The sequence below is a fragment of the Anser cygnoides genome, chromosome 22, assembly GCF_040182565.1.
Source record: "Anser cygnoides isolate HZ-2024a breed goose chromosome 22, Taihu_goose_T2T_genome, whole genome shotgun sequence".
NCBI lineage: Eukaryota > Metazoa > Chordata > Aves > Anseriformes > Anatidae > Anser > Anser cygnoides.
This window is the reverse complement of record NC_089894.1, coordinates 6,081,860-6,108,360: the sequence shown is the minus strand read 5'-3', so window position 1 is coordinate 6,108,360 and position 26,501 is coordinate 6,081,860. Positions and strand designations below refer to the sequence as shown.

The following is a 26,501-nucleotide window of genomic DNA, read 5'->3' as shown; positions in this document are numbered from 1 at the left end:
GGCTCCGGCCGCGAAGGGGTTAACGGCCGAGGGGGGGGCGTGGCCAGCGGGCGTGGCGCGCCCAACCCCGCGGAGGGGGCGGGTCCGGCGGGACGGCGGGCGCTGATTGGCGGCGGGCGCTGATTGGCGGCGGGCGCTGATTGGCCGTGACCGGTGGGCGGGGCAGGGGGCGGGGCAGGGGGCGTGGCGCGGGAACTGGGGGGCGCGGGCGCGGGGCCGCGGGGCGGGGGCGCGGCGGGGCCGGGGCCGGGGGCGGCGGGCGGCGGGGGGCGGGGGGGCGCCATGCGGCTGCTGCGGTGCCTGCGGAAGCGGGCGGCCCTGGCCGGGGTGCCCACCTACATCGAGCACTTCAGCAAGTTCTCGCCCTCGCCGCTCTCCATGAAGCAGTTCCTGGACTTCGGTAAATACCCCCCCGGCGGGTGCCCCCCCCCCCCTTTTTGTCCCCCTCCCTCCGTTGTTATCTCCCCCCCGCCCCCTCCCGGTGTACCCCCGGACCGGGCACTACCGGGGACCCCCCCCCCCGAAAATAGCCGGCTCTGTTCTCCCCTCCCCGGTAAACAGCCGGTGTCCCGCCTCCCGCCCCCCCCCCCCCGTAGTAACCGCCCACCCCTTAGTTACCGCCCCCCCCCCCGGGGAGCACCCCCCTAGGGTAGGAGATAGCCGGGCCGGGGGGGGCTGCCCCTAAGGAGGGACCCCCGCAGTGTTAGGGTACGGGGAAACGTGCCCTGTCCCCCTCCCCTCCCGGTGCTAGGGTGTCCGGTTGTTATTTTTTGGGGGGGGGGGGTCCCTGCGTGCACCCTCATCTACGGTAGTGAGAATTCCCCCCCCCTCCTGGGAAATACCCCCATAGGTAAAAAGCTGGGCTGGGAAAACGCTGTCCTGACGTGCGCCCACCTGGGTGGGGGGGATCCTGCCCCCCTGTGACCTCCCCAACCCCCCTTAGTTAAAGCCCCCCCACATTATTCCAGCCCTTCCTTGTCCTGCCCCCTCCCGCCATCCCCAGCTCCCCAGGGGATGCCATGGTGCCCCCCCCCCCCGTGATGCTCCCCAGGGAAGCAGGGTGGCCCCACCTGTCTCTGTGTCTCCGTCACCCTCTGTCCCCCCCCCGCGCGGTTAATGTCAGGGCTATATTTATTTGCGTCCCCCCCGCCTCGTCCCTCCTGTAGTTGGCGGCTGCACCCTGGGGTCCCCTGGTTCTGTTTTGTCCCCCCCCAGGTCCCCCTGGGCTTCAGCCCCATCCCGTGGTCCCCCCCCTTTCCCCAGGATGTGTCCCCCCCGCTTCGCGGACCCCTCTGTGTCCCCACCAGGCTTTGTGCCACCTCCTGGTTGGGGACACAGCCACCTGGGGACACTAGTGCCACCACTGGGCGAACCCTCCCAGACACGGGACAAGGCGCTTCTAGCCTCAGCCTGCTCTATACTGGTCATACTGGTCCGTACTGGTCGCCCAGCCTGCCGAGCCCTGCCCCGTCCCGGTGCCCTCAACCCCTTTAGGGTCTTCCTTGAGATAAAATCAGGGCCCTGCTCCGGTCCCCGCCCAGTTCCTGCTGGCGGAGGGGGTGAAGCCCACCGTGGGGCTTCTTGGGGGGGGGTCCACTGGGGCTCACCCACCCCCCCAACCCCCCCCCCAGGCTCCAGCAATGCCTGCGAGAAGACCTCCTTCGCCTTCCTGCGGCAGGAGCTGCCCGTCCGCCTCTCCAACATCATGAAGGAGATCAACCTGCTGCCCGACCGCGTCCTGCGCACCCCCTCCGTGCAGCTGGTGCAGAGCTGGTGAGCGGGGACACCCCCGGGGGGGGGGGGACGCCACCCCCCTGCCACCGCCCAGCCTGCCGGCATCGCGGGGAGGTCCCCCCCGCTGTCACCGTGCTGGTGGGCGTCCCACCGCTGTCACCGGGGGTGCCACCACGGGTCGCACTGCTGCTAGCGTGGGTGCCACCATGGGTCCTACTGTTGTCACCAAGCTCCAATTGTTGTCACCAAGCTCCCACCGTTGTCACCCAGAGGGGTCCCACTGCCATCACCTGCCTGGGTGCCACCACAGGTCCCACCCCTGCCACCGTGGGTCCCACCGTTGTCACCGTGGGTCCCACCACTGCTACCGCCACAGGTCCCACCACTGTCCCCTGGCTCCTGCCGTTGTCACCACGGGTCCTACTATTGTCACCGTGGGTCCCACCGTTGTCCCTGAGCTCCCACCATCGTCACCCCAGGTCCCACTAATGTCACCGAGGTTCCACTGCTGTCACCCAGAGGGATCCCACTGCCACCACCTGCCTGAGTGCCACCGTGGGTCCCACCATTGTCACCATGGGTCCCACCACGGGTCCCACCGTTGTCACCCCAGGTCCCACCACTGTCCCCAAGCTCCCACCGCTGTCACCCGGGGGGATCCCGGTGCCACCACCTGCCTGAGTGCCACCACTGGTCCCGCTGCCACCAGCTCTCGTCCCCAGCAGATCCGGAGGGCGCTGCTGGGGGGGGGCAGGGGGGTGGCACGGGGACGAGGACAGGGCACGGGCGTCCCACGGGGCAGCACTCAGCTCTCGCCCTTTGGTGACAAGGGCTGCTGGCCAGCTTGGGGACACGCCACCTGCTGCCAGCACGGGGCGGGGGGGTCCCCGGTCCCGCCGCAGCCTCCTGCCCCCTGGAAGGGCCAAGCCAGCCCTGGTGGCCGCGGGGGGGTGGCATGTCCCCGGGGGTGCGGGGCAGGCTCTGGGTGTCCCTTTAAGGGCCACGTCCCCCTGCCAGCTGGTGGCAGCTTGAACCTTCTCCCAGTGCGGCCACGTGACGAGCTGTTTGCGTCCTCGGCGTCCCCGTGCCAGCCCTGCGAGCTTTGGGGTGGGGGGGTGGCAGGATCAGGCCCGGCCCCTTTCCCAGAGCACATGTATGGGGGGGGGGGGACACATCGCTGCGACCCTCGCACCCACCCCGGGGCTGTGTCCCCACCGTCCCCAGGGCCACCATGCTATGGGACAAGCATGCCCCCCCCCACCACCCAGGGTGGCTTCGTGGGGCAGAGTGTGCTCCGGGGGGGTGCTGAGCCCCTCGCCCTGCAGTGAGGACCCCCGGTGCCCCCAATTTGGGGGGGTGCTGGGGGGTGACCGGTTCCTTCCCCAGGTACGTGCAGAGCCTGCTGGACATCATGGAGTTCCACGACAGGGACCCCGAGGACCAGGCCACCCTGGGGCAGTAAGTGTGGGGTGACAGCCCCGGTGTGTGTCCCCCCCCCACTTGTCACCTCTGGCACAGCTGCCTCCGGGGCCGCCACCGGATTCCACGTCGGGTTTTCCCTGGTGCCTCCCATCCCTGGGAAAACCCGGCCTGGATCACGGCTGTGCCCGGACCGGGTGCCCCAGCCCTGTCCCCCCCTCCTCCCTGTCCCCGGCAGGTTCACGGACGCCCTGGTCACCATCCGCAACCGGCACAACGACGTGGTGCCCACCATGGCGCAGGGCGTCATCGAGTACAAGGACGCCTACGGGGACGACCCCGTGACCAACCAGAACATCCAGTACTTCCTCGACCGCTTCTACCTGAGCCGCATCTCCATCCGCATGCTCATCAACCAGCACAGTGAGGGTCCTGTCGGGTCCCCGCCACCACCCCCCGGGTCCCCACTGCCACCCCCGGGTCCCCACCGCCACCCCCGGGGTCCCCTCGGTGCCCCGAGCGCCGCCGGTCTCGCCCTGCGTTGAGCATCCCATCGGCGGTCCCAAGCATCCCAAAATCAGTCCCAATCATCCCACCATCAGTCCCGAGTGTCCTGCTCCTGCCCCCGTTGTCCCCATCAGCTCTGGGTGTCCCAGTCCCGTCCTGGGCACCCTGCCAGCCCTGGGTGTCCCCTGTCGCCCCCGGTGTCACCCCTGCCCCGAGCGTCCCCACCAGCCCCGGGCATCCTGCTGGTGTCCTCAGCATCACCTTGTCCCTGGTGTCCCCAGCAGTCCCGAGCATCCTGCTCCTGCTCCGGGTGTCCCTGTTGTCCCCAGGTGTCCCCACCAGCCCCAGGTGTCCCCACCATCATCCCCAGTGCCTGCACACCTCGGCTGCCCCACGTCCCCCCCCCTGCGCACGTCCCTGTCCCCTTTGTGCCCACCCTGCCCCTGCGCCCATCCCTGTCCCCGTGTCGCCCACCACAAGGGGTCGTGAGGGACCCAAAACCCAGCCTTGGGCACAGCTGGGGGTGGGGGGGCACCGATCTGGGGGTCTTGGTGGGGTTGTTTGGGGGGTCCCCAGCGCTAACACCCCCCCCCCCCGCACCTCCCCAGCGCTGCTCTTTGACGGCAGCACCAACCCGGCGCACCCCAAGCACATCGGGAGCATCGACCCCCACTGCAGCGTGGCCAACGTGGTGAGAGGTCTGTGGGGCCGGGGGGGTCGGCTCCCACCCCGACGGGGGGGAGCGCGGCATCAGGGAGGGGATTTGGGGGGGGAAGGGGGGGGTTCAGTCCTTTAAAGTCCCCCTGATCTTCTCCTTGCTCCGGGAGCTTCCAATCCGGGAGCCATCCGTGTCACGAGCTGGGCGAGCCTCAGCCAAGGGGTGCCTCTGTGTTTTGGGGTCACCCCAGCTGATTGTGGGGTCTCTGAAAATGCAAAATGTTTTTGGGGGGTTGGGGAAAAGGGGGGCCCCAAAGCCTTGGTGCCGGGCACGCTGACCCTTCCTCCTCGCCCCCCTACCCCCCCGCAGATGCCTACAACATGGCCAAGCTGCTGTGCGACAAGTACTACATGGCCTCGCCCGACCTGGAGATCGAGGAGGTGAACGGTGAGGTTCGGGGGGGGGGTCCCCGCTATGGGGTCGGGGGGGGGGGGAGGGAGGATCTCGGGGGGCTCGTTCGGGGCTGGGGAGGCCACCGACGGCGCTGTGCCCCGCAGCGAGCAGCCCCCAGCAGCCCATCAGCATCGTCTACGTCCCCTCGCATCTCTACCACATGCTCTTCGAGCTCTTCAAGGTAACGCTGCGGACCCCGATGACTGGGGAGGGGGGGGCAGAGGGGGGGAACAATTTATGGGGTCCCTAAAACGCCTCGCCCCCAGAACGCCATGCGAGCCACCGTGGAGAGCCACGAGAACAGCCCGCGGCTACCGGCCATCAGGGTGATGGTGGCCCTGGGCCAGGAGGACCTCTCCATCAAGGTGGGTGACCGGCCCCCCCTGGGGGACATGGGGGGGGGCGTCTGCCACCCCCTGTCACCCCCCCTTGTCCCCCCCCCGCAGATGAGTGACCGCGGCATGGGCGTCCCCCTGCGCAAGATCGAGCGGTTGTTCAGCTACATGTACTCCACCGCTCCCACCCCGCAGCTGGGCACCGGGGGGGCCCCCCTGGTAGGTGCCCCCCTGGTACGTGCAGCGGGGTCCCAGTGTGGTGCTGGGAGGGGGTTTGGGGGGGGGTTTGGGGTGGTTTGGGGGACGTTTGGGGGTGGTGAGGGGTTGTTTGGGGGTGCTTGGGGGCGGCGCGGGGGCATTTGGAGGCGCTTGGGGGGTTGTTGGAGGGAGTTTGGGGGGGGCGTGGGGACGTTTGGGGGAGGCACGGGGGGTTTAGGGGCAGCATGGGGGGGTTGCAGGTAACATGGTGACATTTGGGGTGGTTTTGGGGACGTTTGAGGGTGGCGTGGGGTTGTTTGGGGGTGCTTGGAGGCAGCACGGGGGCATTTGGGGGCACTTGGGGGGTGTTGGAGGGAGTTTGGGGGGGATGGGGACATTTAGGGGTGGTGTGGGGATGTTTGGGGGTGGTGTGGGGGGCTTGGGGTTGGTGTGAGGACACGTAGGGGTGCTCAGGGTTAGCACAGGGACATTTAGGGGGTGCCTGGGGTGGAATGGGCAGGTTTAGGTTGGTAGGGGGGCACTTCGGGGTGCTCAGCTGTAGCATGGGGACATTTGGGGTTGGTATGGGGATATTTTGGGGGTGGTATGGTGGGGTATGGGTTGGCGTGGGGACGTTTTTGGGTACCTGGAGGAGCATGGGGACGTTTTGGGGTGCTTTAGGCGGCATGGGGACATTTGGGGTTAACATGGGGAAATTGTGGGGTGCCTGGAATGGCATGGGGACATTTGAAGGTGCTTGGGGGTGACATGGGGACACTTGGGGTTGACATGGGGACATTTTCGGGTGCCTGGTATGGCACGGGGACATTTGGAGGTGCTTGGGGGTGACATGGGGACACTTGGGGTTGGCACGGGGATGTTTTTGGGTGGCATGGTGGCGCCTGGAGGTGCCACGTGGACGCTGGTGGGTGCGCGTGGCGCTACTTGGGGTGGCGCGGGGAGATTTGGGGGCTCCCTGGAGTGCCGACCCCGTAACCCGCCCAAACCCCAGGCTGGCTTTGGCTACGGGCTGCCCATCTCCCGCCTCTATGCCAAGTACTTCCAGGGGGACCTGCAGCTCTTCTCCATGGAGGGCTTCGGCACCGACGCCGTCATCTACCTAAAGGTGGGGTCCTTCCCCGTCCCCTTCTCCCGGGGGGGGTGTCCCAGGGTTTCGGGGGGTGGCTCGGGGCCGTTCCCCATCCCCCGGCTGTCCCCGCAGGCTCTGTCCACGGACTCGGTGGAGCGGCTGCCGGTGTACAACAAGTCGGCGTGGCGGCACTACCAGGCCAGCCAGGAGGCCGGGGACTGGTGCGTGCCCAGCACCGAGCCCAAGAACACCTCCACCTACCGCGTGCCCTAGGCGGGGGGGGGGGCTCCGCTGGGACCCACCCCCCCCCAAGCCTTGGTGGCACTTAGATACGGGGCTGGGGGTTGGCCACCCCCAGCACCCCCATCCCAGGGAGGGCACAACCCCATGGGGGCAGCGAGGGGCTGCCCCCCACCCTCCCAGTATGACCAGTAGCACTTTGCTGCCCCCACCCCCCAGCCATTACAGGTTGGGGGGAGCGGGTCAGAGCCCCCCCCCCAGCTCCCTGTGCCGTCCCTGGCATTGCACTACTGAGCTGTCCTCACCCCCGTGTGTGCCCCCCTACACCCCATGCACCCTGTAGGGTTGCCCCCCGTCCAACATAGGGTTTCCCCCCCCCAGGCATGCTCTGACCTGCTCGGGAATCTGTCCCCCCTCCTCCTCCCCATGCTGTCAGTAAATCGGATGTTGACTGAGCGCCTGTGGTGGCTTTTTGGGGCCCCGGGACCCCCCCCACTTCGTGTTCCCCCCTCCATGGCAGTCCCTTTTCCTGCTCCGTGCCTCAGTTTACCCCTTGGGCTTGGGAAGAGGCTGCAGCCTGGTGGCACCTGGGGACCTGGGGACGGTGGTGGCACTTAGGGAGCAAGAGACAGGTTTGGGGGCTGGAGCCATGCTCCATGTCCGTGTCCCCCCCCCCCCCCAGCACAGCCAACCCTTCCCCGCCTGGTCCCCCACATCCCAGTCAGGCTCGCACTGGTTTGCACTGGCCCTTGATACCCTTTTATTTCCTGGGGTGCCCCCATGCCAGGAGGCTTTTACCTGGGGGGGCTGGGGGTGGGAGGGGAGGGGGTCAGCATTCGCTTACTGCACCCCGACTGGGGGTGCGCGTGTCCGGGGGGGGGGGGTCAGGCCATGCACTGTCCTCGGCTGGTGCCGCACCATACCGGGGTGGATTTGGGGGGGCAGCTGTGACCCCCCCCACACCTTGGACCCCTTGGGGTGGGGGGCAGCCGGGGTTGGGGAGGGGGTATGAGGTTTGGAGGGGGGTCCAATGTGCTGTTTGCATCCGGAATAGGGGCCCCAGGGGGGGCCCAGTCTGTGCCCATGGGGTGCAGGTGGGGGGGGGACACACAGAGGGGGAACACGCGTGCTGCTCCGTGCCCGTCTCAGCCTGGCACTGCGGTCCCTTCGCCACCGCCGCGTGTCCGGGGCCAGGCGCCCCCCAGGGAGGGCAGTGGGCAGGGGAGGGGGATGTGGGGGCGCTCCCGGCCCCCCCCCTAGCTCCGCCGCTGCTCCTGGTCCTTCTTCTTCTGCTTCTCCCGCTGCTTCTCCGCCTTCTCCTGGGCCTTGCGCTCCTTCTCCACGGCCAGGCTCAGCTCCTTCAGCTTCCTCTTGAGCACGGCGCGGTCCTGAGAGCTGCCCACCCCCAGCGCCTGCCGGTGCACCGGGTGCTGCTAGGGGGGCCACACAGCCCCCCACCCCAGGTCTTGGGGTGCCTGAACCCCCCCAGGCTATGCACCAGCCTCATGGGGACCTAGAACCCAGTGTGTTGGGCTACCTGGAGTCTCCCCCTGCCACGTGGAGCAGTGTATTGGGGTAAGTAGAACCTGTTGTCCCTTGATGAGCACGTTGGTATATTTAGAACCTACTCATATCTGTCCCATGGAGTGGCCTGTTGGGTTACCTAGAGCCTGTTGTCCTTTGATGGGGCCATTGCGATACCTAGAACCCGCCCAGACCTCCTACCCCATGGAGCGGCCTGTTGGGGTACTTGGAACCCAACTAAATGTGCCCTATTGGGGGATCTAGAACCCGCCCAGACCTCCTACCCCACAGAGCTGCCCAATGGGGTACTTGGAACCCAACCAAACGTTCCCCATTGGGAGATCTAGAACCCGCCCAGACTTCCTGCCCCATTGTGCCTCCTGTTGGGTTACCTAGAGCCTGTTATCCTCTGGCACGGCAGTTGAGCTACCTAGAACACACAAACTTCCTGCCCCTTGGAGCACCCTGTTGGAATACCTAGACCCTCTTTGCCCTGTGCCTGAGCCCATGGGGGCACCTAGAACCCCCTGCACCCCAGCAGGCCCCCACCCAGGGACAGAGATTGTCACCCCCCGCCCCCCCCCTACCTTGAGCTTGGCGCCATCGAGGTGCAGGAGCCGGGGGCCATCGACACCGTGGGCCGAGAACTCCTCCACGTACTGCTCCAGGTTGAGGCTCTCCAGCCACTGCCCGACCTGCCGGCACGTCCAGCCCGCGGCAGCACCGAGGGGCTCGTCCAGGAACTGGGGGCAGGAGACAGGCGTTAGCGAGGGACGCACGACGCCAACCTCATGCCCCCCACCCCGCACCCTGGGGGGGTCTCACCTCATCCGAGGACTGTGACAGCGTGTGGTAGGGGTAGGAGCACTTGGTGGCGGCAGGGCCGGGCAGGCGCGGGCTGGAGCTGGGCGGCGGGGAGTCGTCGCTCAGCGTCGAGTCCTGGGGCAGCGGGAGGAGCGAGGGCTGGTGCCCCCAGAGCAGCCTGCAGCCCCCCTGGCCCCCTTCTTGTCCTCCCCACAGGGCTCTGACACCCTAGGTGGCTACCAGACCCTATAGGGCTTTGACACCCCAATAGCTATCTTGACCCTACTGGGCTTTGATCCCCCTCCCTACAGCTACCCAACCCTATGGGTCTCTCATCCTCCCCCCAAAACTGTTTTGACTCTATAGGGTTTTGATCCCCTCCCCTAGAGTTAGCTTGACTTTATGAAGCTTTGACTCCCCCCATAACTTTCTTGACTCTGTAGGGCTTTGAGCCACTCTTCTATCGTTATCTTGACCTTATGGGGCTTTGATCCCCTTGTCTGTAGCCACACAACCCTATAGACTTGACCCCCTCCCCTATAGTTATCTTGACCCTATGGGGCTTTGTCCCTGTAGCTACCCAAACCCAAAAGGGCTTTGACTTCTTCCCCTATAGCGACCTCACCCATAGAAGCACCGACCTTCCCTACAGCATCCTGGCCCTATAGGACTCCCGTGCTCTCCCCCACGCCCACCTGCCCCAACGGGGGGGTTGGAGACCCCCGAGCACTGACCTGGGAAGCGGATTTGGCAGGGCTGAGCCCCTCGTGCCGGGGGGAGCCAGCGGGTGACGCGGAGCCGGGGGAGGCCGAGCCCCTGGCACTGTCCGAGAACCAGGAGAAGGGCAGGAAGGGGGACCCCGAGGGGCGGCCGGGGCCCTCCGATGCCTCCCTGGGGACAGAGCCACGTGTTAGGACCCCGGGGCTGCCCCCGCTCGCTGCAGGGGGCCCAGCAGCCCCCCACGCCAGGGAGGGGACCCCCACCTGCTGCCCATGGACAGGCGGTTGCTGCCCTTCTCCTTGCGGCTCTTGCTGGAGGACGCCCGGCGGAGGGTCACCCTGCACGGGGGGAGTGGGGTGGAGAGATGGGTGCCCTGGTAGCTGTGCTTCCCCCCCCAGCCCCCCCAGCCCTCACTCCCTCTGTCTCCATCCATCCATATTCAGGGAACCCTCCTTCCATCCTTTTTCAGGGAACCCTCCATCTATCTATCCCATCCATCCATCCATCCCATCCCAGCATCCATCCATCCATCTTCAGGAAACCATCCTTCCGTCCATCCCACCATCCATCCATCCATCCGTCTTCAGGGAACCTTCCATCCCATCCATCTATCCATCCATCCATCCATCTTCAGGGAACCCTTCTTCCATCTGTCTTCAGGAAACCGTCCTTCCATCCATCCCAGCATCTATCCATCCATCTTCAGGGAACCCTCCCATCCATCCATCCATCCATCCATCCATCCATCCATCCATCCATCCATCCATCCATCCATCTTCAGGGAGCCCTCCTTCCATCCATCCGTCCATCTGTCTGTCCATCCATCCATCCCATCATCCATCCACCTTCAGAAAACCCTCCCATCTTCAGCCTCATCCACCCATCATCTTCGGAGAACCCTCTGTCCATCCGCCAACCTCTACGGAGACCCCTCCACCTTCCTGTTCCCCCAGGCCCCTCTCCATCTATCCCCCCACCTTTCCCTTGCCCCTCACCCCCTGTCCGTCCGTCTGTCCTGCGTCCACCCCTCCCCACCCACCGCCCCCCCGGGACTGGGGCTCACCCCAAATCCAAGAACTTCCTCCGCGTCTTCTTATCCAGCCCCACGGTGGGGCTGGCCGGCTCGGGGGGACTCATGTCTCTGCTGTCGTCTGCGGGATGAGGACGGGGGTGTCACCCAGCACCCCCTGCCTGGGGTTGCCTTTGGGGGGGGGGGGTATTTGGAAGGGGGGGGGGCTCACCTTCGCTGTGCCGCTGGGGCCGTGCGTCGCGGCGGGCGAAGCCGGGCGAGCTGTCGGAGCTGTGGCAGGATTTGGGCGAGGGGGTGCCCGCCAGCCCCTCCTGGGACGAGGCGTTGGTGAGGGGCCGGTAGCGGCTGAGGGGGGGCGAGGGGGCCGGGGGGGGCTCCCCCAGCGCCCTCCTCACCGCCCCCGCCTCGAAGGAGAACTCGGCGCCGCGGGAGAAGGGCGAAGGGGCCGAGAGCGGCGGCGCGGCGGGGGGCGAGCAGCCGGGGGCCACGGGGCTGCCCTCGGCTCCCTGGGGAGGGGGGGCGGAGGGAGGGGGGGGCACATGGCACGGGGGTGTCAAATCCCTGTGCCCCCCCTCGTCCTGGCCCTCTGGGGGCTGTCCAAATCCCCCCGCCGGGGTTGTCCCCTGCTTGTTCCTCCCCCTCCACCCCTTCCCCAAATCCCTCCCAGGGGGTCTGGCGTGCCCCCCATCCCCTCGCCCCCCCCCCGGGTGCTCCCCCCGGGGGTCTCACCGCCGCGTCGAGCCCCTCCTCGCCCTCGGTGGAGCTGGCGCTGTCTCGCAGGCGGGAGCGGGAGGGTCGGTGCCGGCGGCCCTTGGCTAGGAGCCGGGCTCGAGCCTTCTGCAAGCTGCTGTCCAGGCGCGGCGTCTCTGGAACCACAGCGGTAAAATCTGGGGGTGAAAGAGAGACCGGGGCAGAGAGAGACAGACGGACGGACAGATGGATGGACAGACGGATGGGGAGATGGGATGGGTGAGGGGGGGCACGGATAGGGATAGGGGAAAGGGGATGGGGATGGAGGGATGGGCACGGACAGGGAGAGGGGTGGACAAAGGGATGGGTAGGGGTGAGGTGGGAGGGAGACGGATGGAAAGACGGACGGACGGACGGACAGGGGATAGGGACGGGTAGGGGTAGGGAAGGGAAGATGGGGATGGATGTACAGACAGACAGACAGGAGACAGGGACAGAGGGAGGGGTAGGGAAAGGAAGATGGAGAGGGACAGACAGACAGGTAGGGACAGATGGAGAGGTAGATGGAGAGGAAGAAGGGGATGGATGGATGGACGGACAGACAGACAGACGGGTACAAGGAGATGGGAGAGGGAGGGAGGGAGAGATGGACGTGTAGGATCAGGGAAGATGGGGACAGACAGACGGACGGACAGGTAGGGACAAGACAGGTGGGTGAACAGATGGGTGGGGAGGGACAGGGGGATTGAGGAGGGAGGGATGGGGAAGGACAGAAGGGGGGGTGGCAGAGCAGCAGAGGGACAGACGGACAGGGACAGACAGACAGGTGGTCAGGAAGAGAAGGCCAGCCCGGGGACAGAGAGGGGACAGAGGGACAACGGGACACGGGGACAGGGCAGGGGAAGCACGGGACCGGCAGGATCCCGGAGGAGAGGGCAGGGGGAGGGGGGAGCGTTGGGGACACGGGGACAGGGGGCACCCCAGCGGGGTGGGACGGGGACGGGGGGACAGAGAGAAGTGTTCAGAGGTGCCCGGAGCAGGGAGCGGAGCTGCGGGGTGTCCCTGGGGACAGAGCGTCCCCGTCACCCAGGCCTGGCCCCGCTTGGGGACGCAGCCTGCATGGGGCCACCCCATATCCGAGGGGCCAAGTGCCACCGCCCGCCCCGCTGTGCCCCAACCCCGGGGGCGGGTGGCTCAGGGCAGTGTCCCCTGGTTGTCCCCGTGCCGTGTGCCCCATGTGTGTCCCCGTGTCCTCATCCAGGTGGTCCTGTGCGTGTCCCCAGGCCCATGTGTCTGTGTGCCCTACACATGTCCCTGTGTCCCCGTGTCCCCCCGTCCCCGTGTCCCCACGTCCCCGTGACCCCCCGTCCCCGTGACCCCCCCGCCCACAAGCGCGTCCCTGCACGCCCCCCACACGTGTCCCTGCTGTCCCCGTGTCCAACCCCACAGGTGACCCCCCCCCCAAAAAAAAGGTGACCCCATCACCGCCAGAACACCAAGAGGGTGCGGGGGGGGGCAGCAGGGTCAGCACCCCCCGCTGGGTGCTGCCCCCCCCCCCCCAGCCCCCCAGGGACTCACCGAAAACCTCATCCTCCGCGTCCTGCAGCTTGGAGACCGACATGGTGGGGCAGGGCTGGGGGCGCAGGGGGCAGTCAGGGACCGGGGGCGGGGGGGGGGAATTTTGGGGGGGGGGGAGGTACTGAGGCCAGTTGTTACAGGGCGGTCAGGAAGGGGTTAAATCCCCCCCGATGTTTGGGGGTCTCTCGGTGGGGGGGGGCTGCTCATGCTTTGGCGGCTCCACTGGGGGGGGTGAGGGGGGGCAGATCCCAGCCCAGATACCCCAACACCACCCCCCGATGCCCCTCCCTGCCCCCAGGGAGGCCATTTGGGGGGGGGGGGGGGGGGCGGGCTGTACCGGAGGTGGGGTGGTACCGGGGGGGCTGTACCGGGGGGAGCTGTCCCGGGGGGGGCTGTACTGGGGATGGGGGCTGTACCGGGGGGGCTGTACAGGGGATGGGGTGGTACCGGGGGGGCTGTACCGGGGATGCTATCCCGGGGGGTTGTCCCGGGGGGGGTGTACCGGGGATGGGGTGGTACCGGGGGGGCTGTACCCAGGATGGGGCGGCCCCGGGGGGGCCGTACCGGGGATGGGGCGGTACCCGGGATGCTGCCCCGGGGATGCTGTCCCGGGGGGGCAGTCCCAGGGGGGCTGCACCGGGGATGGGGCGGTACCGGGGGGGCTGTCCCGGGATGCTCCCTCCCGGGGGTTCCGCCCTGGCCCCCCCTTGCCCCCCCCCCCACTCACCCGCGCTCCTCGGGCATCCTGGGCGCCTCCCGCCGCCGGGCCCGCGGCCGAGCCGGGCCGAGCCGGGCCGGGCCAGGGGCGCTGGGGAACCGAACCGGGCCGGGCCGAGCCGGGTCGGGGGCCGGGGGGGGGGGATGGGGATAGGGGGGGAGGGGGGGGGAACAGGAACCCGGAAGCGGCTGGGGGAGGGGAAGGGGGGGGGGGGTTGGGATCCGCCGCCCCGCCCCGCCCCGCCCCGCCCGGTCCGACCCGGATCGGATCGGTTCGGCCCGGCCCGGCCCGGCTCGGTTCAGCCCGGATCAGCCCGGTCCGGCTCGGCTCGGTTCGGCTCAGCCCGGCCCGGCTCAGCCCGGTCCAGCCGGTGCGCAGCGCGTGGTGCTGAACGGACAGCGCCCGGGGGCCCGCCCGCGGGCACGCGCACGGCCCGGGCACGCGCGCACACGCAGCCCCCCCCCCGCCCCCCACCCCTCCCTCCCGTCCTCCCTCACCCCTCGGAACGCGAAAGGCCCCCAGTGCCCCGCCCCTCCCAGTGCTCCCAGTGCCCCCACCCCTCCCAGTCCTCCCAGTGTCTCCATCACTCCCAGTGCCCCCATCCCTCCCAGTGCCCCCCCACCCCTCCCAGTCCTCCCAGTACCTCCCACCACTCCCACTCCTCCCAGTACCCCCAGCACTCCCAGTTCTCCCAGTGCCTCCCACCACTCCCTGTCCCCCCAGTGTCTCCATCACTCCCAGTGCCCCCATCCCTCCCAGTGCCCCCCCCACCCCTCCCAGTCCTCCCAGTACCTCCCACCACTCCCACTCCTCCCAGTACCCCCAGCACTCCCAGTTCTCCCAGTGCCTCCCACCACTCCCTGTCCCCCCAGTGTCTCCATCACTCCCAGTGCCCCCATCCCTCCCAGTGCCCCCCCACCCCTCCCAGTCCTCCCAGTACCTCCCACCACTCCCACTCCTCCCAGTACCCCCAGCACTCCCAGTTCTCCCAGTGCCCCCACCCCTCCCAGTCCTCCCAGTGTCTCCATCACTCCCAGTGCCCCCATCCCTCCCAATGGCCCCCCACCCCTCCCAGTCCTCCCAGTACCTCCCACCACTCCCACTCCTCCCAGTACCCCCAGCACTCCCAGTTCTCCCAGTGCCTCCCACGACTCCCTGTCCTCCCAGTGTCCCCATCACACCCGGTGCCCCCATCCCTCCCAGTACCCCCCACCACTCCCAGTGCCTCCCACCCCTCCCAGTGCCCTCATCCCTCCCAGTACCCCCCACCATTCCCAATGCCCCCCCACCCCTCCCAGTCCTCCCAGTACCTCCCACCACTCCCACTCCTCCCAGTACCCCCCACCACTCCCAGTTCTCCCAGTGCCTCCCACCACTCCCTGTCCTCCCAGTCTCCCCATCACTCCCAGTGCCCCCATCCCTCCCAGTACCCCCCATCCCTCCCAGTGACCCCCCACCACTCCCAGTGCCTCCCACCCCTCCCAGTGCCCTCATCCCTCCCAGTACCCCCCTCCTCCCAGCGCCCCCAGTGCTCCCCACAATACCCCCCGACCCCCCCAGTGCCCCCCTCCCCTGCCCCTCCCAGTCCCCCCAGTGCCCCCAGCTGGCGGGGGGGGCAATGATGCGCGGGGGGGGGGACAATGAGGTGCGTTTATCGGCGGGGGGTGGGATGCGAGGACGTTGCGTTACAAAACAAGGACCAGTACATACATACGTACATATATATATAGTATATACACCCACAGGTATACGTGTGAGATTAAATAACCCCAGCACCCCCCCGGGGCTCTGCTCCCCGCCCCCCCCCCTTTAAATACTCCCCCCCCCCCCCCCCAAGTGGCTCCAATCCAGTCGGACCCCCCCCCCCCCCCCCCATCACCCCCTCGTGCCCCCCGCCTCCCCCTCCCAGTATAACCAGCTCTGGCTCCCAGTTGCCCCCACATCCAGTTACTGTCGGAGACTCAGTACTTCGAGGGGGGGGCAAATAGAAACAAAAAAAAAAAAAATGGGCTGAGAAAGGGGGGGCGGGGGGGGGGGGCGGGCCCGGCTGGGGTTGGCCGGTGGGGGGGTGCCCCAGAGAAATACTGTGATTTATGGGGGGGGAGGGGGGTGTATTTACAAATGGGGGGGGGGCTCCCCGCCTCCTGGCATTGCCCCCCCCCCCCCGCCCAGGGAAGGCGAAAGCCCCGGGCTGGGGGAGGTCGGTGGCGGTGCTGGGGGGGCACCCCCAGCTGTGCCCCCCCCCGCCGTGCCCACTGCAGAGGTTGGCAAAGGCTGAGCTTGGCAAAGGCCGGGAGCGTCCCCGCGGTGGTGGCACTGGGGGCGGTGATGGGGGGGGCAGTGGGGGTGTCCCCCCCCCCCCCATGTCGAAGGGCCAAGGGGTCCCAGCACCGAACGCTGGGTTGAGTCCGTGGGGGGGGCCAACAGCGCCGTGCACCCAAAGGCAAGTGCTGCCCCCCCCCCCCCCCGCCAGCGCTCCAGCTGAGTCCCAAGAGGAGGAGCTGGGGTCAGGGGGCGTGGGGGGGCTTCCAGATGCCCCCTCTTTGCTCTCCAGTATGGCTCACATTTGGGGGGGGGCATTTCTGATTGCCCCCCCACACACACACACACACCAATGTCCAACCAGGGTGCCAGCTCTGTGTCCAAGGGGGGGGGGTCACGTCGAAAGGAGGGCGTGCCTGGGGAGGGGGAGGCCTTGGGGGGGGGCCGTGCCCCCCCCCATCTGTCCATCACGTTACCACGAGACTCACACTGGAAACAGATACGAACGTGGGGTGTCCGCCCCCCCCAAAAAAAATCCCCCTGGTCGGCCCCCCCCTACTGTCTGTACCCCAAGGGGAGATGGGGGGGCACCAGGAGGCCTTGGCAGGGTCTCACCTCCCCCCCCAGGTGGGGAAGGGGTGGAGAGGGAGGGGACGGGGCTGGGGGGAGAGGGGCAAAGCCCCCGGCCCCCCCCCCCCAAAAAAAAAATAATCGCTGCGGTTTGAGGGTGGTTAAGTCGGGTTGGAATTTTTCAAAGTCTGCAGCTTGGCCTCCAGTTCGGAGATCTGAAAAACAGCAAAGGGGAGAGGTCTCAGCGGGGGGGCGGGGGGCACGGGGACGGGGGCACGGAGCTGGGGACACGGGGACAGGAGGCTGGGGACACGGGGAAAGTGTGGGGGGGAGAACGTGGGAGGGGGGAGGACGGGGTTGGGGACACGGGGATGGGGGGACAGCACGGGGGGGGACAGGACAGGACGTGGGGGTGTTGAGGTGGGGGAGACACAGGGCAGAGGGGAAGGATGGGGATGTGGGGGGGGGACACAGAGGACCTGGGGGGGGGTCAGGGTGATGGAGGGACGGTGTGGGGCTGGGGGCTGCAGGCAGGTGGGGGGGGGGTGGCTGTGGGACATCTGGGGGCGACTGGGGTGTAAGGGGGGCGGGGGGCACGTGGGGGGCTCTGCTTGGTGCCTGGGGGGGGCCCTGGTGACCCCCAGCCTGGCGGGTCCCGGCCCCACGCTGTGACCCACGGCAGCCTCCCGGGCGCTCCGGGCTCCCGGGGGATCCGGTGACCCCGCGGGGGATCTGCTATGACCCAGCACAGCTCTGGCCCGACCCGCTGGGGGGGATCCAGTGTAAGCCAGCATGGAATCCAGTGTGACCGGTGGTGGGATCCTGCATGACCAGCATGGGATCCGGCTCCCAACTGAGGATCAAGCGCGACCCAATGTCTTGCGCAGATCTACCGGGAACCCCTGGGGGATCCCGCACAAGCAGCCTGGGATCCAGCGCCCAAGACGATCTCTTTTGCTCCGTTACGGAATTGTCGGACCCTGCGGCAGGATCCAGCGCGACCCGAAACCCAGGCAGATCTACTGCAATTCGGCGTGGGATCCAGTGCCAGGAGGAGGATTGGGCGCACACCAGCACCCCAAGCAGATCCCCTGCGATCCGGGGCAGGGCGCGGCGGTGGGAGCAGAATCCGGCGGGAGCAGATCCCAGGGCAGATCCCGGGGCAGATCCCGGGGCAGATCCCACCCGGCGTGGGATCCAGTGACCGGGGCGCACAGTCCGGAGGGAGCCGGCACCCAGGCGGCTCCTCTGCCGCCCGGTGTGGGATCCGGCGGCCGGAGCGAGAGCAGATCTGCTGCGATCCATCCCGGGAGCGACGCGGTGGCGAGAGCGGCGGCGGAGCGGGGCCAGGCGGCGGCGGGGCCATGGCCGGATCCGGCCGTGCCCGCGGGGCCCCGGGGCTCAGGGGCAGCCCGCGTCCCGGCGCCCGGTGCCCACCTTCTCCTGCAGCTTCTCCATCTCCTCCTTGTGGGCCAGCTCCGACTCCTCCAGCACCCGCCGCTGCGCCGTCTCCTTCTTTAGGAACTCGATCTCCCTGCGGGGGGACAAAGGTGTGGGTGCATGGCACCGGGGATGGGGGCTGTGCCCCCCTGTCGGTGGGGGAGATGGGCCAGGTGAGGGGGTCCCCGGGGTTTGGGCATCGAGGAGAAACTGTGCCCGGTGGGGTGGTGGTGCCCAGGGGTCTCCATGGGGATGGTCCATGCCTGGGAACAAGGGGTGCCCAGGATGGAATTGGTGCCCAGGGGACGGGGCCGTGCCCAAGGGATGGGGTCGTGCCCAGGGGATGGGGTCATTTGTCTGCAGGGACAAGGGACGAGTTGGTGCCCTGAGAATGAGACCGTGCCCAGGGGATGGTCCATGCCCAGGAACCAGGGGTGCCCAGGAAGGGGTCGGTGCCCCAGGGATGTGTCCATGCCCGGGGGAAGGCTCCGTGCGCAGGGCCCTGCCCTCACTTTTGCTGGTACTCCTTGATGAGCCTCTTGGCCTTGCTGTACTTGCGCTCCAGGGTCTGGTACTGGGCCTGCGTCTCCTTGAGGTGCTCGTCCACAGCCTGGCACAGGTTCTGCGCCTCCATCCAGTACCCCTCCAGCTTCTCCATGCGCTCCTTGTTCTCCTCCACGCTCTGCTCCAGCTGGGCCTTCTCGGCCCGCCACCGAGCCTTCTCCTGCTCGAGGCACTGCAGCTGGGGGACAACAGGGTCAGGGCACGGCACGGCACGGCACGGCACTGCACAGGATGGCTCAGCACAGCACGGGATGGCACGGCATGGTGTGGCCAAAGAGCAGGTATGGCACGGCATGACACGGCACAGCATGGCATGGCACAGAACCTCTGGGTGGGTTGGGGGGCAGATGTGGGGATCTGGGAAGGGGTCAGGAGATGCAGGGGATCTGGGGAGACGGAGGGCGCACCAGGGACCCGCTCACCTTCCTCTTCAGCTGCTGGATCTCAGCCTCGGTGACGGCGTGCTTGATCTGGAGCTGCGAGAGGAGCCAGGCGTTCGTGGGGTGCGGGGACATGGTGGGACATCCCCGCACTGTCCCCATGTGCACCCGCTACCCCCCCTCTCCCTCCAGCCCCTCTTTACCTCCTTGAACTTGTGCACCAGCTTCTCGGGGTCCATCTCCACCGGTGAGAGCGTGTCCTCGTTCTCAGCCAGCTCGAACACCTCGATGGCCATCTCGCCGCTGGGGAACATGGGGCTCATCTCCTCCTCCTCGTCCGTGGCGTATTCCCCCGTCTGCGGCGGGCAGGGAGCAAGGTTGGCACACGGCAGCTCCCCCCCGGGACTCCCACTCGGGGAAACCGAGTCACCGAATTGGGCAGAGCCTGCATTTGTCCCCTCCTGGGGGGTGCTGTCCCCTCCCTCACCTCCTCGTCGTCCTCGGTGTATTGGGTGTAGCGCTGCTCTATCATCTCCCGCTGCCACCGCTCCTGCTCCAGCGTCTGCTGGATCAGCTGCGCCACCTCGCTCTGCTCGCCCGGCTTCTCCCGCCCGATGAGGAACCTGCGGGGACAGCGGGGGGCTCAGCTGGGGACTGGGGGGGGGTGGGCCTCAGGTGGCAGGGGGCCTCAGATGGGGGGCACCCAGGTGGCACAGCCAGGGGAGGCTCAGGTGGGGGGCATCCCTGCTAGGATGCTCCTGGGAGTGATGGATTTGGGGGTGCATTATGCTCACGGTGGGGATTTGGGGAGGCAAGGTGGTGTAGGGCAGGCTGTGGCCATGGGGACAGTAGGGATCAGGGGGTATTTTGGGGCAGGGGGTGCTGTGGGGGCAGCGTGCCCCCGTGTGTCCCCAGCCCCGGGCCCTACCGGACGCGGCCCTTGGTGTTCCTGAGCACGGAGGCGGCGAAGCTCTGCGTCACCCCCACCAGGCTGGTGCCATCCACCTCCACGATCAGGTCGTTCACCTGGATCCTGGGGACAAGGGGACCATCACTGTGCTGCCACCCCCTGCCCACCTCCCCAGCGTCTCCCAGCTCCCGGACTGGCCCCTCCATCACCCCCCAAAGCCCACGGGGGTGCAGCAGCAGGAGTCCAGGGGGGGGATTTGGGGCCGGGCACTCCGTACCTGCCATCCCGGTGGGCCGCCCCCCCTTCCGTCACCGTCTTGACGAAGATGCCCAGCTTCTCCAGGCCCATGTCGGCCCCCGCGCCCATGCCGATGATGCTGATCCCCAGCCCTTCGGAGTCTGCGGAGACAGAGAGCCGTGTCCTGGGGGCGGCAGCGGCGGCTACAAACGCCCGACACCGATGGGGTCACCTCGGATCCATCCCCAAGGTGCTGGGGAGCAGGATGAGACCAGGACCCACCTTTCTCCAGCTCCACGGGGAAGAGGTCGAGGCGCTCCACCCTCTTCTCCAGCTCGTACTCAGCCGATGCGGCCATGGGGTCGACGTCTTCATTGCGGCGGTCGTAGTCCTCATTGGAGTAAGTGCTGAAGACCTGGTGTGGGAGGGAGACGGGCGGTGGGGCGGGGGCATGCAGAGGGGGGTTACTGATCCTACGAGCCACTGGAAAATCCCCCAGCCCCACGTCGCGCTGCAGGATGAGGAAGAGTCTGAGGAAGCACAGAGGGGGGCTTGGGGTGGCCTTGGGAGTAGAGGTGACTCCATGCCCTGTGTCCTGGGGAGGGAGGGAGGGATGGACGGATGGACGGACGGATGGTGGGATGGATGGGTGGATGGATGGATGGATGGAGGGATGGATGGAGGGAGGAATGGATGGAGGGACGGACAGACGGACGGACAGATGGACGGATGGATGGATGGACAGATGGAGGGATGGACAGGATGGACAAATGGATGGAGGGAGGGAGGGAGGGAGGGAGGGAGGGAGGGAGGGAGGGAGGGAGGGATGAAATGGCAGATGAACAGACGGACTGGTGGACAGAGAGAGGGACCAAGGGAGGGAGAGAGGAGAGGGTTGGTGGGTGGGTGGGTAGATGGATGTGTGGATGGATGGACAGATAGAAGGATGGACGGATAGATGGATGGAGGGACAGATGGATGGATGGAGGGATGGATGGATGGAGGTATGGACAGATAGATGGACGGACAGATGGGTGGATGAAATGGCAGATAGATAGGTGGATTGACGGACAGACAGATGGACCAAGGGGTGGCTGGATAGGCAGGCAGATAACTGGGTGGATGGACAGATGATGGACGGACAGGCAGATGGGGTGCACCAGCAGTGGCCGCTCGGAGCTGCACGATTCAGGGGAGCAGACCTGACTCGTTCCCCCACTCCTCCCCTCACCCTCCCCTCTTCCCCAGCCAGGGGCTCCCCAGGGGGGGTCACCCAGGTGTGGGAGTCCTGGTGCTGAGCACAGCAGATGTCCCCGGAGGGGCCGCAGTGGATTAGGGCTAACACCACACCGCTAAAGCCCTGCAACAAAGGGCATTTAGGGATGAGTGTCAATGGCCATCGCACAAAGCCCGGTGACACTGAGACGGGCAGGACCCTCCTGGGTGGCACACAGGGATGAAGGGGACAAACTGGGGACCTGCCCCTGTCCCCCTCCACGTGGTCCCCAGGGGTGGCCCAGGCATGGGCATCCCGCTGTGCTACCCGGCTCTGTGCGGAGGCCCTCGGGGTGTTTGGGATGCGCAGGGGACCCAGAGAAATTCCCAAGGGAGAAGCAGATGGGGGCAGCAAATGGCCTGGGGAGGGGGCTGGCAGTGGGTACCCCCATCCCTGGGTGCAGGGTGGGTGCTGGTGCCAGGGTCCCCAGTGCCTCCTGGTCACAGGGGACTCAGGATGCTCAGGGTGCAGGACATATGGGTGCCCTGCCCACCCATGCCCACGGGACCTCATGGAGAGACAGGGCAGGGGGCAAACACCGGAGCCTGAATGCAGCATCTGGGGGTGCAGAGCACCCCAAAAAGCTCGACTGCGCATCCACGGGGGAAATCCCTTCCTGGAGCTGGGCCGGCCGGTCCCCATGGCGCCGAAACCCTGGTGTGCGTCCAGCCAGTGCACGGCCACCGCGGGACCCTATCCCCACACCGGGCCACCATGGTCCCTGTCCCCCGTCCCAGGTGGGGCCACCCACCCGCCGCTGACTCAGAGCCAGAATATAGGCCGTGCCGCTAAAAATAACCCCGCTCGGCACAAAGCAATTTCTGTTCCTCCAGCTGAGGGGATAGGAGCACGAGAGAAAGCCCCGAAATAGCGGCACGGCCCCTTCTCCCCGCTGTACCACCGCCAGCACCGGCCAGAGACCGTGGCACGAGATGGGGACCCCAAATCCCAGAGCTGTCCCTGCGTCCCCAGGCTGCCGGGGTGGGGGGGGGGGGGGGGGCGGCGGGCAGCTCTCGTGGCTGGCCCCCGCCTGCCCGTGCTGCTGAGACACTTCCCCTTCCTCCACTTCCCGAAATGGTCCCGCGCTGGGCCCGAGAGGGAGGGGGAAAGGAGGGGGGCAAACATCCTCCCCCATAGAACCCTGGCTCCGGGAGGGGTCCCGGCACTGAGGGTCCCTGGGGACCTATGCAGAGGGGTGGTGGCATGGCCTTGGGGGGCACCCGGCAGCACCCAGGGCCCAGCCGGATATTTTGGGCATCCCCACCCTAAATACTGAGTGGCTCCCGGCCCTTCCTGGGGCACATGGTGCAAATGTGCCACCCCGTTAGGTTCCGATGTCACTCCCCCACGATGTACCACCATCCCCAGGGTCCCACGGCTGGGGTACCCACCCCACACCACATCCCCATCCCCTCCCTGTGTGGCCATACTGGGGCTGCAACCCCACCGGTGTGCCTGGACCATCTCCCATCCAGCTGCACCCAGCCACCGGGTGCTCCCCAAAGGGGTCCTTTTGGGGTGCAAGGGCGCATCAGAGCCCCTCTGCCCTTCTCCAGGCTGGGCCACCAGCTCCTCCCCAGCGCTGCATGGTGGTGGCCCAAGCTTGGCCATGAGCAGTGGGGCAGGAGGTTGCCCATCGCCGCCTCCATGTCCTCAAGCCTCGTTGGAGGCTGGAGGGGGCACCCCAAAACTCCCAGTTTCTCCTCCCAGCTCTGCCCGGGTACCCCCAAAACCCCGCGGCCGGGCTCACCTGGATGGGGGCCGTGCTGAACTGGATCTTGCGATTGGGGACGGGCTCCTCTTCCTCGGACAGCCCAGGGATCTCCACGCAGCTGGATTCGGGCTCGTAGAGCCCATCAGCCTCCTCGTCCTCATCCAGCCCGCTGCCCCCCGAGTCCTCCCCGAGCCCGCTGTAGGCACTTATGTCCACCAGGTCCGCCTCGGAGAAGTCCTCCTTCTTGGACTCGTCGTACAGGTCGCCCTCGTCCGCCCGCTCACCCTTGATGCCCTCCTCGGCGTAGGGGGGCTCCTCGCCCCCTTCCAGGCGTGGCTCGGGGGGCGCCGGCCCCTCGGCCCCCTTGGCCGGTTCAGGCACTGGCACTGGCTCGCCGGCTTCCACCTCGGCCTCCGACTCGCCGCTCTCCTCCACCTCCACCGGCTTGATCTTGCAGACCTCCTGCACCCGCGGGACGCTCCCATCCTTCTCCGCCGGCCTCCCAGCCTTGCCCGCTGCCTTCTCCTCCTCGGCCGGCCGTGGCCGTGCTGGGGCAGCGGGGCCATCTCCCGTCCGGCTCTCGGCCTTGCCAGCCTCCGTTCCCTGCAGGAAGACGCGGGACCGTTTGCTCACCAGCTTGGAGTTGAGCGGCCCCGCACGCCCCGGCGTCTTGTGGAGGTTGTTGCGGAGGTCGGCCTTCTCGAAGACGGCGCTGAGCTGGCTGACGGTGGGCGACACCGCCTCGGTGTCAAGCTTGTCCAAGGACTCGGTGCTGCCGTTGAACTTCACCACCACGTCCAGCTTGCGGTCCTGGAAGCCGGCCCGCTCCTTGCGCAGCAGGAGCTTGGTGGTGGCCTCCTTCTCCTGCGGGCTCCGCTCGAAGATCTTGCGGGTCTCCTGCAGCTTGGAGAAGGGCTTGTCGGGCTTGGAGTCGAAGCGGCTCACCCGCTCTGAGACGCTGGTGCCCAGCTTGAGGAGGTTGCCCTGCTCCACGCTCTCATTCAGGCTGCTGGCCCGGGGCAAGGAGAGGCGGACGGGCTTCTCCTTGCCCTTGGCCAAGTCGCAGGTGCCCTCGGGGCCCGGCGCCGTCCCCATCTGCAGGAACATGTTCTTGATGCGGTGGACGTTGGAGCCATACTTCTTGCCACGGGCTTTCTTGCCGTCCTCGCCCTCGGCATCCTTTGTGGGTTTCAGGGCCTGGATGGTGGCCTCGTAGGCGTTGCGGTGGGGGGACGCGCTCCTCAGCCCCCCGCTGCCCGCTCCGCCGCCCGGGGCCCCCCCGCTGCCGCCCGGGGCTGCCGCCCCGCTCGCTGCCTCCGTCCTCAGCATCCTGCCCCGTCGTCGCCGCCGCCGCCACCGCCGCGCCGCATCGCCCGCCGGCTGCTGGGGCGCGGGGAGGGGGCCGCTGCCGGAGGGCCACCGGGGACCCGGTCAGGCCATCGCCAGCCTGGGGGGGCCCAGCGCGCCCCCCCCCTCCGCCCCGGCCCTCCTTCCTTCCTCCCTTCTCCTCCTCTTCCCCTTTTTCTCCGCTGCTGCGCTGGTGATGGAGCCGCTGCTGCCTGCGATCCGCCCGCCCCGCTGCCCGCAGAGCCCTCTGGGTCTTAGCGACGCACTCTTGCTCTTCCTCTTCCTCACCGCCGTGCTTCAGCCTCGCCGCCGCCGTCACCCCGATCCCCCCCCCGTGCCCACCGGTAGCACCGGGCCTGGCGGCACCGCCATGGTCCCCTGCAGCCCCCAGCTGTCCCCACGCGTCCCCTCCGCGTGGCTGGGGATGTGTCGTGTCCGTGTCCCCCCATCATTGTCCCCCCCCCCCCCGGCCTTGTGCAATGTTCCCCCACCCCAGCTCTGTCCCCACGGCCCCCCTCGGGTCTGTCCCCACCCCACATGTGTCCCCAGGGCCCCCTGATTTCATCCCTGGGGACCCTCAGCCCCGACCCCGTGGCCACGCTGTTTCTGCCCCTCTGCCCCCCCAGTTCCATCCCCATGGCCCCCAGGATGGTCCCTGTGTCCCCTCAGTCCTGGCCATGTGCTCCCCACGTTTTTCCCCTCATCTCCTTTATCCATCCCCACATCCCCCCCTCCTGTCCCCATATCCCCCCAGTTTTGTAGCCTTATCCCCAGCCTGTCCCATGTCCCCCCGGTTTTGTACCCACGTCCCCCACGTCTCCCATGTCCCCAGTTCCTTGCTCCGTGTCCCCCCACTTTCATGTCCATGTCCCCCCATCCTGCTCCTGCACCCCTCCTGGCGCTGTCCCCGTGTCCCCCTGCTCCCTCCCCTGTGCCCCTCCATTTTTGTCCACACGTCCCCTGCTCCCTTCCCTTTGGTCCCCACATCCCCACACCCACAGCTCCCCAGGGTGTCCCAGTGTGTCCCTACAGGGACCCCATTTAATTTCTGCCCCCACAAACCCGTGCCCTCCCCAGGGTGCTGCCCATCTGCCCCACACCTCCACTGGGGGGGGGGGGGGCAGGAGGAGGAATATTCTGGGGGGGGTGGTTATTTGGGGTCTCCTCTCTTCCCAGAAGTATGGGCACCAGGGGGACCAGGGCGCACAGCATGGCATCATTTTGGGGTGCCTGTGGGACGAGCGCCCCAAAAGAGCCACACCCTAATGTGGACTGGGAGGGGGGGGGACAGGGTAGGGACACCCCTACTTGTGTCCTCCCCCCAATGACAGGCCCGTGGGGGGGGCCCCACGCCGGTGAAGGTGGGGGCGCCAGGACCCTGCAGCTGCTGCGCTGCCGCCCGACGCAGCGCGCCGGCCCTTTGTGCGTGACGAGACGTGACGTGGCGTGACGCGGTGCGGCGCGACGGCCCCCACGGCCCCCCCCTTCCCCTTCCGCTGCAAAGCCTGTCCCCCCCCCCAGCTCCTTCCCCCCCCCCACCAGCCCTGAGGTCTCCCAGCACCCCCCACCCCCCCCGCTGCGTCCTGCCAAGGGCTGGGGGGGGGCCTTGGTTCTGCGCCCCACTTGTGCACGCACACGCGCGTGCACATGCGTGCACCCCACGGACATGTGTGTGCGGGGTGCCGGTGCTGGCCGGCCACGTGCCACGCTGGCGGGGGGGTCAGCTGTCCCCAAATGTCCCCACACCCCTATGTGCCACACCGTGCTGTCGTGCCCAGTTGTGCACCGTCATGTCCCGTCGTGTGCTGTCATGTCACATCATGTCCCGTGGTGTCCCATCGTGTCCTGTCGTGTCCCTTCATGTCCTGTTATGTCCCATTGTGTCCCATCGTGTCCCATCGTGTCCTATTGTGTCCCATTGTGTCCTGCTGTTTCTCATCATGCCCTGTTGTGTCCCTTCGTGCCCGTCGTGCCCTGTTGTGCCCAGCCATGACCAGTTGTGTCCCATTGTGTCCTCCTGTGCCCCACCGTGCCCTCTTGTGCCCTGCTATGCCCCGCCGTACCCCTTTATGTCCCACTGAGCCCCATCGTGCCCCATTGTCC

General features: G+C 67.7%; 3 protein-coding genes across 7 annotated transcripts; 1 reads left to right on the top strand and 2 right to left on the bottom strand.

The window, feature by feature from the left end:
• Window positions 1–211: 211 nt before the first annotated feature.
• On the top strand, window positions 212–7,090 carry PDK2 (pyruvate dehydrogenase kinase 2). Of its 2 annotated transcripts, none has more exons than XM_066981818.1 (11): window positions 212–400; window positions 1,632–1,773; window positions 3,121–3,192; window positions 3,392–3,576; window positions 4,269–4,358; window positions 4,688–4,765; window positions 4,876–4,952; window positions 5,038–5,136; window positions 5,218–5,325; window positions 6,317–6,430; window positions 6,527–7,090. In XM_066981818.1, the coding sequence occupies exons 1-11, from the start codon at window positions 283–285 to the stop codon at window positions 6,665–6,667; spliced, it is 1,224 nt and encodes a 407-aa protein (XP_066837919.1). In that variant the 5' UTR covers window positions 212–282; the 3' UTR covers window positions 6,668–7,090. The 2 variants fall into 2 exon arrangements, with proteins under 2 accessions (XP_066837919.1, XP_066837918.1); XM_066981817.1 differs by having other exon boundaries at window positions 213–400; window positions 5,218–5,340.
• A 307-nt stretch (window positions 7,091–7,397) lies between these two features.
• Window positions 7,398–13,863, bottom strand: SAMD14 (sterile alpha motif domain containing 14). 4 transcript variants are annotated; one of them, XM_066981812.1, is made up of 10 exons: window positions 13,708–13,863; window positions 12,981–13,035; window positions 11,442–11,599; window positions 10,924–11,218; window positions 10,746–10,833; window positions 9,946–10,020; window positions 9,697–9,853; window positions 8,984–9,097; window positions 8,746–8,901; window positions 7,398–8,046 (listed from the first exon to the last, which is right to left on the bottom strand). In XM_066981812.1, exons 2-10 carry the CDS (start codon window positions 13,021–13,023, stop codon window positions 7,891–7,893), a joined length of 1,242 nt encoding a protein of 413 aa, XP_066837913.1. In that variant the 5' UTR covers window positions 13,024–13,035; window positions 13,708–13,863; the 3' UTR covers window positions 7,398–7,890. The 4 variants fall into 4 exon arrangements, with proteins under 4 accessions (XP_066837913.1, XP_066837914.1, XP_066837916.1 ...); XM_066981813.1 differs by having other exon boundaries at window positions 11,442–11,578; XM_066981815.1 differs by having other exon boundaries at window positions 7,402–8,046; window positions 10,924–11,023; window positions 13,708–13,862.
• A 2,535-nt stretch (window positions 13,864–16,398) lies between these two features.
• On the bottom strand, window positions 16,399–24,721 carry PPP1R9B (protein phosphatase 1 regulatory subunit 9B). Its single transcript, XM_066981785.1, has 10 exons — window positions 23,088–24,721; window positions 20,344–20,476; window positions 20,102–20,222; window positions 19,843–19,947; window positions 19,402–19,537; window positions 19,118–19,270; window positions 18,957–19,010; window positions 18,483–18,712; window positions 17,968–18,064; window positions 16,399–16,745 (listed from the first exon to the last, which is right to left on the bottom strand). The coding sequence occupies exons 1-10, from the start codon at window positions 24,378–24,380 to the stop codon at window positions 16,692–16,694; spliced, it is 2,376 nt and encodes a 791-aa protein (XP_066837886.1). The 5' UTR covers window positions 24,381–24,721; the 3' UTR covers window positions 16,399–16,691.
• Between the last annotated feature and the right edge of the window lie 1,780 nt (window positions 24,722–26,501).